Genomic DNA, 12,810 nt, shown 5'->3' on the forward strand with positions numbered 1-12,810 from the left:
CACAACCATGCTGGTGTGGCCTAAACTAAAGTCAGGCTTTTTCCCACAATGCAATATTCATGTTCACTGGGACACTGTAAAAGTCCAAATTCCATCAAGGTCCACTCATCAGAGTCTCTATGTTGCTCTGTTTATAACAAATCCATGTGAGAAATCCATGTGAGAAACTTTATATAGCATCTTTTAATACCTGAATGGGGTGAGAAGGGGCTTTGAACCATGGGGTAAAAAGAGAAATGTACTATGTCTTTTGGTGACTACTACATCTGAATTATTTGAGGCAGAGAAGAAGGGTAGGAAAGAGGAGGGAAATTAAGGTATAATCACTACTATTTCATGGCAAGATACTCCTCCCCTCTGGACTCCCATTTCCACTCTATCCACCTGAAAATCATATGGCACATCACTGGGTAGCTAGAGGAAAGAATGATTGCTGGACGCTCTGTCTCCATTGCTGTGCGTTGCACAGGAACGGCTGCTGGGAAGAATCCAGGGCAGCCAAGCTGACAAAGCACTGATACTTACAGAAGGCATAGCATCAGGGCTGCTCAACCTCTTCATCAACAACTTAAGAGTATTTTGTAATCCACTACTAGTTAGAGTGAGAAATGAATGTTCGGGTACATCATTAAACCCTGAATATCTACTTACGGGCTCCACAAACTCAAACATCTTTCTCTCTTGGACTTCCTGCACCTTGAAGACATATTCCAGGGATACTTCATAGAAATGCTGCCGGACCAGGTCCACTTGGCTGTCTGCCTACAAACAAGATGGAATTTAAGAGAAAAATCAAGTCACTACCCAAGGATAGCATTCTGAAAGCAGATCAGAAAAAAAAAAATCTCTGGAGATAATTTTCAAAAACAAATCAAATAGCATTACACAGAAGAAGAAGAAGAACTATAGTAACCATTTCACAACGCAAAAGTATACTGAAACATCATGTTATACAACTTAAATACATATAATTTTTTTAAAACAAAACAAAAAGCTTTCTAATGAGATTATTGGTTTAAAAAGGTACATGTATACAAGGAACTCAAACAACTCAAAAGAAAGAAAAAAAAAAAACCCACAAATAATACCATTAAAAAGTGGGCAGAAGATCTGAACAGACATTTCTCAAAAGAAGATATACAAATGGCCAAAGGGTATATTAAAAAATGCTCAACATCACTAACCATCAGGGAAATGAAAGTCAAAACCAAAATGAGGTATCATCTGAACCCAGTTACAAAGGCTATGATCAAGATTAAAATTAGCGAATGCTGGTAAGGATAGGGAGAAAAGGGAACTGATGGTGGGAATGTAAATTAGTACAACTATTATGGAAAACAGTATGGAGATTTCTCAAAAAGCAAAAAATAGTACTACCATATAATCCAGTAATCCCACTACTTGGTATTTATCCAAAGAAAAGGAAATCACTCTATCAAAGGGATACCTGTACCCCCATGTTTATTGCAGCACTAGTCACAACAGCCAAGATATGAAGTGAACCTAAGTTTCAACGGATGAATGGATAAATACACACACACGGACTGCTATTCAGCTGTGAAAAAGAATGGAATTCTGTCATCTGCAGCAATATGGATGGAACTGGAGCTCAGGTCAAGTGAAGGCACAGAAAAACAGATATCCCATGTTCTCATTCATATGTAGGTGCTAAAAAAGGGGATCTCAAGGAAGTAAAAAGTAGAATGATAGTTATCAGAGGTTAAGAAAGGGGTGGGAGTCGGGAGTGGTGGTTCATGCCTGTAATCCCAGCACTTTGGGAGGCCAAGGCAGGCGGATCACGAGGTCAGGAGTTCGAGACCAGCCTGGCCAATATGGTGAAACCCCATCTCTACTAAAAATAAAAAAATTAGCTGGGTGTGGTAGCACGCACCTGTAATCCCAGCTACTTGGGAGGCTGAGGCAGGAAAATCACTTGAACCCAGGAGGTGGAGGTTGCAGTGAGCCAAGATCGTGCCACTGCACTCCAGCCTGGCAACAGAGCGAGACACTGTCTCAAAAAAAAAAAAAAAAAAAGGAGGGGGTAGGAAGGATGAAGAGAGGTTGCTTAATGGGTACAAAAATACAGTTAAGTTAGATAGAAGGAATAAGTTCTAGTATTTCATAATACAGTAGGATGACTATGGTTAACTGATGTACAGTGTATATTTCATAAAAGCTAGAAGATATGAAATGTTCCCAACACAAAGAAATGATAAATGTTTGAGGTGACAGATACCTTAAATACCTTCATTTGATCATTACACCTTATAGGAATGTATCAAAATAGCATACATGCCCCATAAGTATGTATGATTACATATCAACAAAAAAGATAAGTGAGTGAGCCAAACAGACATCATATTAGCCCAAATAGTATGTCACATGTTAAAAGTAATCAAATCTAACAAACAAAACAGAAATAAGAATAATGATAATGGTTACCTGAGCACTAACTTTGTGCCAGGAACCATGCCCATAGCTGTACCTACATTACCTTATTTAATTCTCATTAATTTTAATTATTTAATCTTCACTAAATGCCTAGAAAAGAGATATTATCTGTATCTCTAACATACAGGAAGAAAATATAATCCACTGACATTAAGGAATTTGACTAAGGTAACACAGCTAGTATAAGGCAGACCTGGGATTCCTGTCCTGGTGGATCTGCCCCTAAGGCCCTTGGATCATCCTGAAACCACCAGTCTCCACTGGATCATCCTGAAACCACCAGTCTCCACTGTCTCGCCATACCCTGGGGCAACCTGAGTTCCATGGGAGACAGATTCTTACAGTGAAAAAGAAATTCCTGTAGAGTCATCCTCATCCAGGCCTTTCTAATGCACAAAACAAATTGTCAGAGGGCAGGGAATCTCAGAAAAGGCCATGTTCACAGAAGTCCCAAATATTAGCTTTGTGATAAGAATAACAGTTTACTACAAGCAGAGACATTTCAACACTCCCTCTCAATTTCACTTCTCCCTCTGTGCAGGCATGTGTCCAGGACAGGCCAACGAGCGGGTACAATTAAACCACTGATCTGGGATCTGGCACCCAGGGAGAAACTCCAAGCATGGAGTTGCAAGATGCTATGCTGGGAAGTACCTCAACTCTCACTATAAAGCTCTAAACCTTTCCTTAATGTGTCTGTGTCAACTCAATCCTTCAAAGCAGATAATCATACGGAAAGCATATTTCAATGGCAAAACACTAAAGTGAATATATATTTTTAATATAAATGAATATCCTGCTAGTAAGAAACAAAACACTGTTTTCCTTAGAAATGACACAGTCAGAAACCATTCTATAACGCCCTTTACTAAGACACAGCTCCCAAAGTCATATTTCTTTGAGTGTTCCTTTGTCAACATTCCTACAGAAGAAACTCGGGACAGACCCTTACTTCCATTGTACCAAATACAATATGCAACTTGGACATCTTAAGAGTTTAGCAAGTCATCTATCCGTTCCACTATCATGAGCAAAAGAAACTTCCTTCCTGGAACTTAGAGCGTAGTAAAGAAAAGAGACATTAGTCAAGTAAGTAAATTAAGAGAAAACCACAAGCTCTGGTAAAACACAAGACGTTATAAAACACCCTGAAAAAATATATTCAGGTCGGCCGGGCGCAGTGGCGCAAGCCTGTAATCCCAGCACTTTGGGAGGCCGAGACGGGCGGATCACGAGCTCAGGAGATCGAGACCATCCTGGCTAACACGGTGAAACCCCGTCTCTACTAAAAATACAAAAACTAGCCGGGCGAGGTGGCGGGCGCCTGTAGTCCCAGCTACTCGGGAGGCTGAGGCAGGAGAATGGCGTAAACCCGGGAGGCGGAGCTTGCAGTGAGCTGAGATCTGGCCACTGCACTCCAGTCCGGGCGACAGAGCGAGACTCCGCCTCAAAAAAAAAAAAAAAAAGAATATATTCAGGTCTCTCACACTAGCAACTTCCTCCCACAGCAATGGACATTCTCATACCCAAAAGCCAGTCTGCTGAGTAACTGCTGGATCAAACCAATCGGAAAGGCTAAGACTGGGGGCATTTTCTAAGGCTCCCAAGCAGGGAAAAGAGATATCTGAGCACTGATAAATCTTTATTTGGAGACAGGTTTCAGAAGGTCCTGCACCCTACTCACCACCACCACCCCCTGCATCGTGTGGCTGCTGAGACAACTGGGCTGATACGCCTTCCAACCAGGCTCCTGCTGCTAAGCCCCACGTGTTCCTGTAGCCTTTGATCTCCTTGTAGCACAAATCCAACACGCTTACATGGAGAGATGCATCTACTCCCGACCACCCCACACACCTCAAAGCTTCTCTCTGCCTGGGCTTGCCAACTGACACTGCGAGTGGAGGGGGGAAACAGGAGAAATCATTACAAAAATCTGCAAAGGCAGGGATGAAGGATCCAGAAGGAAATTCCTATGAGGAACACAGAATTGACTCCCACATCAGAGAGCTGCCCAAGTGCAAGCTCCAATTCTACAATGTCCTAGCTGGTGAGACCTGCTCAAGCCATTGACCTCCTTTAGAAGATGGAGATAATATCAGCCCTTGCTTCAGAGTAGTGTTTCCAAGAGAAAATGAGCCAAATGATGTAAACCATTTGAAAACTGGAAAATGTACTGTGCATGTCGGTGGTTGCTGTCACCAGGCACTTCAGAACACAAGGGTCTCACTTCCTGCTCTACCCTCAGATAGCCACATCATCTCTGAGCTACTACACTTCTCTCCTAACTGGTCTCTCTGTCTTCATTCTCTCCCTGTCCCAATTCACTCTGCACCCAGAAGCCAGAATATCTTCCTTAAAATCTAAACCAGATGGTCTCATGGCCCCTTCGAGGGCTTCCCATGGCCTCTACCATGGTCTGCAAGACGCCGTGTAATCTGCCCAACCCTCAGCCTCACCTCCTCCCAACCTAACCCACTATCACCATGCTTCAGCCACTCTGGTCTCTTTCCTGTCCTCTAACACTCCAAACCTCTTTCTTACAACCTTTGCACCTGGTGTTCCTTCTGCCCAAAAACCTCTTCTCCTAGATAAATACACATTTTAACTTCAACATACAGTAAGAAATACTTTTTATATTATGACTCAATAAACACACATTTATAATGGTTAAGTACAATGCACTTACATATTTTTTTTTAAGACGGAGTTTCGCTCTTGTTGCCCAGGCTGGAGTACAATGGCATGAATACGGCTCACTGCAACCTCCGCCTCCCAGATTCAAGATATTCTCCTGCCTCAGCCTTCCTGAGTAGCTGGGATTATAGGCTGGGATTATAGGCATGCGCCACCATGCCCGGCCAATTTTGTATTTTTAGTAGAGATGGGATTTCTCCACCTTGGTCAGGCTGGTCTCAAACTCCCAACCTCAGGTGATCCCCCCGCCTTGGCCTCCCAAAGTGCTGGGATTACAAGCATGAGCCACCATGCCCAGCCTCATACTTTTTATTCTATTTTAGCCCACCCTATTGCACGACCCAATAATTGTGATTTTGCAACACACTCACAACCTGAAGAAGATTGTCCTGGCCTTTCATTAGCTCATTCCTTCTGGGCTTGATTTAAATATTACCTCTTTAGGAGAAGCTTTCATTGACTATATTATTTTAAATAGGGTACCAGGAAATCTCTATCTCATCTCCCAATTGAAACTCTTATCTATTCCTTTCTGGAGACAGAGTTTTACTCTGTTGCCCAGGCTGGAGTGGAGTGGCATGATCTCAGCTCACTGCAAACTCCGCCTCCTGGGTTCAAGTGATTATCCTGCCTCAGCTTCCCAAGTAGCTGGGATTACAGGCACGTACCACCACATACAGCTAATTTTTTTTGTATTTTCAGTAGAGACAAGGTTTCGTCTTGTTGGCTAGGCTGGTCTTGAACTCCTGACCTCAAGTGATCTGCCCGCTTTGGCCTCCCAAAGCGCTGGGATTACAGGCATGAGCCACTGTGCCTGGCCTATTCCTTTCTTGTCTTGTGTATAGACTACTAGAATACAAAGTCCAAGAGAACAAAGACCTTATCTAATTTTTTCATTTTCTCCTCCAGTGCTCAGAATGGTGTATATAGCCCATAATAAATGTTCAACAGATGCACGGAGAATGAATGACTTGATCCCCACGTGGCCATCAGTCAGCACCAAAGGCATGTCCTGGCAGTGACCCAGAACTAAGAACAAATGCATAACTCAATGCATTCCCAAAGGAAAAGGAAGAAGAAATCCCAAGTGTAATGTTACGTTTCCCTTGCCAATGCCCCTGCTTGGTGTGGGCCATGGAATCCATCACATCCTTGAGCCCCCTGTAATGGAATTATAAGCCAGGATTCCAGTCCACCCTGCAGATCATTCAAGACAGTTTTCCTGGCTGCCACTCGAGAAGCTATAAATCTACTGGCTTGTCTAAACCCATCAACCATTCTGTGCTTCTTTTAAAAGAGACTTCCTCCTATATCGTAATTTCCATGAAGGAAGATCCTTCATTTCACTTTCTACAAAACACCCAGTGCCTGGACAGACTGCTGCAGACGCGTCCAATGAGTATTTGTTGAATGAATGACTACTGTTTTTGAAGCGAACTTTTTTACCATTCAAAACTACACATTTGTTTAAATTATCCACTAGATGGCAGTGCCATTCCACAGCACCGCCTGTAGTTTCTACTTCCAGGGATCTAGGGATGGGCTGGAATTTAAAAGTATTCCGTGCAGAACCTTGCAATCAGGGAACAACTCTGGATAATCAAAGTGGAAGGTTTCATCAAAGGTGTACCAGGTGCTCAATAATGTTCTTAAAAGCTGAATTTTTAATAAATGTGAAGAAAATGATCACTACATAGCTGAACACCTTCAGTAAAACACCTGACCTCTGCAAGAAACCCAGTTCCTTCACAAAGTGTAATTCCAGAAAGTTGAAATGGATGATCACTAAGGTCCTTCCCTCTCTCCAATTCTATGTTATGACACTGGCACTAAACAATGGTCAGCATCCCTCCCCAGAGAGAGACATAGAAAAGCAAACTGGGTGAAGGGAAAGGACCACACAGCCAGTGCTGGGGTTGACTCGCTGCCACAAAGCTATTTATCCTGAGTCTCAGTTTCCTCATGTGTCAAACCGAGTGATAACCACATCTATACCTCTTAGGGTGAGGATTCCAGAAGATTCCATGTAAAGTGCTTAACACCATACCCGGGCCATAAATATGCATTCAACAAATGTTTCCCTATATTGTAGTTGCTACTGATGCGGTTAGTGGCAGTAGTAATACCATCACTGTTCTTTTTGTTTGTTTTTGATTTTTGGCTTTTTGTTTTTTTTGAGACAGAGTCTCACTCTGTCGCCAGGCTGGAGTGAAGTGGCGCAATGTCGGCTCACTGTAACCTCCGCCTCCCGGGTTCAAGTAATTCTCCTGCCTCAGCCTCCTGAGTAGCTGGGACTACAGGCACCCGCCACCATGCCCAGCTAATTTTTGTATTTTTAGTACAGACGGGGTTTCACCATGTTGGCCAGAATGGTCTCGATCTCTTTACCTCTTTACTGTTAGATTTTTATACGGTTTAATTTAGTTCAGGTACAACTAAAAAGCAATGCCTCAGAACTTACCTGAACAGATCAGAACCTGCAAGATCCGCAACCTAATCCTTACATTCAAAGTACTTAGAAAGTATGACAAGGTCAAAGGCAAGAACATAAAGGACTATAATAAAAGAACATAATGGAAAACATCCACTGTCAAAATACAGAACTGTCAAAGTCAGGAATAGTGGCATCCAATTTGAGAACAGAAAATGGAGCGAACAGGCCAATCTTAAGGATATTTACACATTTTATATTAAATATAAAATACTTTATATTCGAGCAGCAGTTATATTTGCCTTCTCATGCGTAACATAAGTAGGACGTGAGTATTTAACAAATAAAGGAAATAAAGCTTAGAGAGTCTAAGTAATTTGCCCCAGGTCACAGAGTAAATATATGGCAGAGAAGGTTTTGAGGCAAGGTATACTCTTTGCCAGCCCAGTGGTCTAGTCCCTACACTGTGGTAATTCAGAGGGCATTTACGGTCCTAAAAGAAAATGCTGGACTCATTCCAGACCAAGTCTGCAATGTCTGACCACAGAGAGAATGGATCTGGTGGAGAAGCACCTTTGTTCTAGAGAGTGCCATGCCTACAGCGCAAGTGTGCTGTGGGCCTCCCAGATTCAGTAGGTGCTAGAATAACCACACACCTGCTCAACTCTGAATACTCTGAATATCTGCACTAATGATGCATAGTCATCAAATCCATAATTTATGCCTACTTGGAAACTGGAGAGCTGGGCAAACCTGGTCATTGTGAAGCACAGCCAAAAAGCCTTTCTTTAAATATAAATGAGTTTCCAAATCCTAAATGCCAAGTGATGCCAGAAGAATAACTAAACAGTCAGGGTATCAAGACAGATTCTAAATGGAATCCCATATTTACCATGGACTATCTGCGTCTTCGGGATAGGGCCCATATCCTCATGTCAAGTTGGGATAGCCTTTATATCCCATGAAAACAAGATTTTTTTTTTTTTTTTTGGTTTTTCAATCCCATTTGACAAGATTTTCCTGAGTAGCTATGCCACTTCAAGAAGCACTTCCTCTGCTTTTGCTTCTTTTTCCCTACTCAGGCACAAGATCTTCAAGGATAAATTAGCATTTTCTACTTTGTAAAGCACACACCCAATAGTCAATGCTATTTGTTGGCTGGCCAAGAACTGATCTACAAAGTCCATTATAAACATTTGTTGCTGCTACAGTTGTCATTGTTGTTAAGTAACGGTCCTCATCACTACTCTAAAAACTGGATTAAATACTCACTTCAAAGCAAAGAGTTCCCAGAACACCACATTCCCATCCCAAGATGTGTAACCAATTGTGGTTGGGAGGGGATTGAACTCCACCATCTCCTGAGTTACTTCAACCTTTCAACCTCTGACTCTACTGTCCTCATAAAACTTTTACCTAGCAGAAGTACTGGCATGGTATCTGCTCAAAAAGAATTAATATTTAAAAACAAGGGCCGGCCTGGAAGCCACAGTAGCCTCTTTTGGCAAAAATATCATGAGAGAGATCAAGCAAACTGTTGAGTTAAATGACATTTTTAAAGCCAAATTTGAGGTTCTACTAGGAAACTCCCTGTCTCCAAGAAGCATAAACTCCCTTAAACATGCCAGTCTTCATGAACTAAATAAAAATGGTCACAGCTCCATGGCTGCGAGGGTTCCATCATTTTTCTTTCCAAGTGAATTACTTTTTAAAAGATACCACGCAAACCCAGAAAAATCAAGCACAAATTTAAGAATGTATTTTCTTGAAACAACATTACCAAAGCAGAAAACATACACAGGATAATAAAGCACCACTTTTTAAAAAAAAAAAAAAGAAAGAAAGAAAGTAGACTAATGTCAAGTGCTGGTTGAAATAACGAAAAAATTAATATTAAGGAAGGATAACCAAAGTGTTTGAGATGCTAACATTTCAAATCACTGATAAAAGGCAGGAAGTCAAAAGGTAAAGTAACAGAGTGCAGAATTAAGGCCAAGGGTGAGAGAAACAGGAAAAGAAATGTCAGTATGAAATGAAGACATCTAGCAATCAGGGCAGCCTAACAAGGAGGTGGTCATCTCGGCCAGCAGCGTGTTCCACCTTGACAGGCTGGAAAACTACAAACAGTGGAGTGGGATGGGAGGACACAAAGGCAATCCAGGCATCAGGCATTGGATGAGGGATCAGGAGCAATCCCTTGGTGTCCCAGGTCCCTTCTAACCCTAAGATTTTCTAGCAAAGAGCAACCAGCACATATCCACAGCATCGTGTACAAATTGAACACTTTATTCAGGATACTAAATAAAGCCTCTTACCTCCTGAAGCTGAGATTCTTTCTTTTTGGAAGACAAATTCAAGTGTTTTTCTAAGATGCCACAATACTTTTCTGTCTCTTTGTCATACTTCTTTTTGGCTTCCTGGAAAAAAAAGAGAAAAGAAAAAGAAAAAGAGTAACACGTTGCAGGAATAAAAGCAGCCTCTATCTCTCAAGATCACACATGATGACTTGGCTCCTACTTTTCAGGTAATGCCCTTAAATCCTGCAGCCACCCATCAACAGCCCGCTGGGTTTGAGTGTCTAGCAGAGAGGCACCAACCAGTACAAGACCAGAAAAGAGGTAAATATGAATATTTAATGGGGGCAAAGCCAAGATTCCCCCTCTAAGAACTTTGTGAAACAGAAATTTCTACTTTCTAACTCACAAGGATATTCAAGGCTAGAAGGCGGCCAGGGGTTGGGGGTTGGGGGGCAGTAGCAGTGGGGGTACCTATGAAGCTAACACCAAGGAAGGAAGATCTCCTTACAGCCTGAAGGAGACAAGTCTAGACTAAGGCTAGACCCAGCCTTAATACTATTGAAAAAACACTTCTTGGTACGTAAGCCTAAATATCTCTTGACACTTAATATCACATGCAGGTCTTTAAGCTGAGGAATAATTCAAAACGACAATATTATCTTCACACAAATTTGTTTACTATCGCACCATTTATGCCAGCAAAACAAAAATAAAAGCAACAGCAGCAACATCACTGCCAAGGATAACGTTTAGCATAAAGTATGGAACATCCAATAAGCACAACTAGTCATTGGAAAACTTGAGAAAAGTAAAAGAGCATTATATAAACTTGCTGCATCCTACATACAGTGTGTCTACCACCTATGGACAAAGATGAGGTGGGAATTTACTTATAGGAAAATACCTGAGTTATGGTAATGGGGTAACAGTTATTTTTTCTTCTCTTTAAGAAATTATTGGCCGCATTACTGCCTTCAAAATGAAAAATAATTACCATAATATACATATTAATCCCTGCTCCCCACCACTGAATCACTGGGTCACTATGGTTCTATTTCTATCTCCCATTTGACAGATAAGAAAACTTGGACCCAAAGAGGTGAACTTGTAAAAAAGTCACGGAGAGTGACAGAGCTGGGATTGGAGCCCAGGACAATGTGCCTCCAAAGCCTGTGTTCTCCACCACAGTTGAGACAGATTGTCACAGGCAGTCTGCCTTCCTTCCACATTCCAATGGGGAGAGCAGACAAGGAGGCTGGAAGAAGGCTGGCACTGGGCTGATAAGCAGGATCAAATTCACTAATTGGGTACATTATTCCTGCTTTTGACTCCTGTGGAGCCCAAATCCATAGAGATGTTTTTCTGCAACTCCAAAGCCTAGAAGAGAAAAAACATTTTCTGGCCAAATAAGGAAGCTCAGACATACCTCTTTATTCCTTTAACAAATTTATAATCAGCAACCACTCTGTGTAAGGCTCTACTTTAGGCACTAGAAATATAAGACAAAAATGGTCCAACCCTCATAGTAGAAATGTTCTAGTAGGAGAAGCATGATTAACCACTAAACAAATAATCAACATAATTATAGACTGCTACAAGCACTACAAAGAAAATAAACAGGGCGCGGTCACAGAGATTCTTTAGATAGGGCACCCAGGAAAGGCACCATTTGTGGGAGGGAGATGTGAGCTGAGACCTACATGTTAAATACAGAAGGAGCAGAGTAGAGCCTTCTAGAGCAGAACCGTCAAGTGCAAATGCCCTGGGGCAGAACATTCTGAGCCAAGAAGCCATCACCCAGAGCCCTGACAAGCTCCGCCACGTCAGAATACCACTCATCTGGCACATGCTCACAGAGTGGGCAGAATAACCATATATCCATTTTAGCTGACATATACCCATTTCCATGAATCTGAGTTTTGCTTAAAAGACTGCTCACGTACAAGAACAATTAAACACTTAGCAGCAAATGAAGAAAAAGCCTGACGACACATTACTCCTTCAAATTTGAGGAGGGTACAGACAAGAGACTTGATTTAAGCAATTCTTTTCCGTTAGTGAAACCAGCAACTTTGAACTGGGGCTCCAACTCCAAATACTGCTCACATGTATCTACTCCCACCAGCCTTATCAGCAACGCCAAAAGGACAGTCCAGCTGGCCAGAGGTGAGAAAAGGCCAGGGAACATGAGTCACTGGCATTCTGGGACATTCTGGCAACTTGTGCCTCCACATTCCATGTTTAAGAGGACACCCAAAGTTAGAGAAAAAAATAAGGAGAAAGGGAAGCCATTTCTGTTCTGAGAAAACAGCAATAAGACCTCTGCGACAAAAAAGTACTACAGCCTAGATAATGTTCTTAAGATGGGAGAGCGTGTCCATTACTCAGGACACAAGATGGTTTTCACCTTCCACAGAGTATACTGTGGGGTAGTTAAGTCAAGGATTGAGTTAGAATCCTAAAATTTATTCTCAACTCAATACGGACTGGCTAGAAAACAAATCACCATCCCTCTCCAGGACTCAACATCCTTAACTATAAATCGAGGATGATTAGATAATTGCTCAGGTTTCTTCTTTCAGTTCAAAGACCGTATAACAAAATAAAAATAAGAACACCCCCTCCTCAAAGGATTTCTAGGGTTAAATGAAATAAACCACATATAGTGCTTGGCAGGGTGCCTGCTACATGGAAAGTGCTCAATAAATGTCAGCAATGGTGGTGACAGTGGTGAGCTCATCACCTAAACCTGCCTCCTTCTTATCAAGAACACACCTGCTTTCCACGTCCCATGTGCCATGAAGGTAACCTCCCAAGAACCTACTACAATTGGAAATTATACATTTATTTATATCTTTTTGTCTAATGTCTTTTACCCCAGCTACATCATAAGCATGGCAACCACACCTGCCTTGTTCTCCACAAAATATCAGGGCA

The 12,810-nt window shown here is 41.9% G+C and overlaps 1 protein-coding gene across 6 annotated transcripts in view; it reads right to left on the reverse strand.

The window, feature by feature from the left end:
* The window catches only part of ARHGAP26 (Rho GTPase activating protein 26), a 466,537-nt gene that overhangs the window by 340,208 nt on the left and 113,519 nt on the right, over positions 1 to 12,810 (reverse strand). For all 6 annotated transcript variants that reach the window (XR_004430020.1, XM_033180801.1, XM_033180796.1 and 3 more), the window contains exons 5-6: positions 9,892 to 9,993; positions 652 to 762 (exon numbers count right to left, since the gene is read on the reverse strand). Coding sequence is in view for 5 of the 6 variants with exons in the window: in XM_033180801.1 (XP_033036692.1) it covers positions 652 to 762; positions 9,892 to 9,993 (213 nt within the window). In the remaining variant the exon portion in view is untranslated. The remainder of the gene's footprint in view (positions 1 to 651; positions 763 to 9,891; positions 9,994 to 12,810) is intronic.

Source organism: Trachypithecus francoisi, unplaced genomic scaffold (genome assembly GCF_009764315.1).
Source record: "Trachypithecus francoisi isolate TF-2019V2 unplaced genomic scaffold, Tfra_2.0 Lachesis_group2, whole genome shotgun sequence".
NCBI lineage: Eukaryota > Metazoa > Chordata > Mammalia > Primates > Cercopithecidae > Trachypithecus > Trachypithecus francoisi.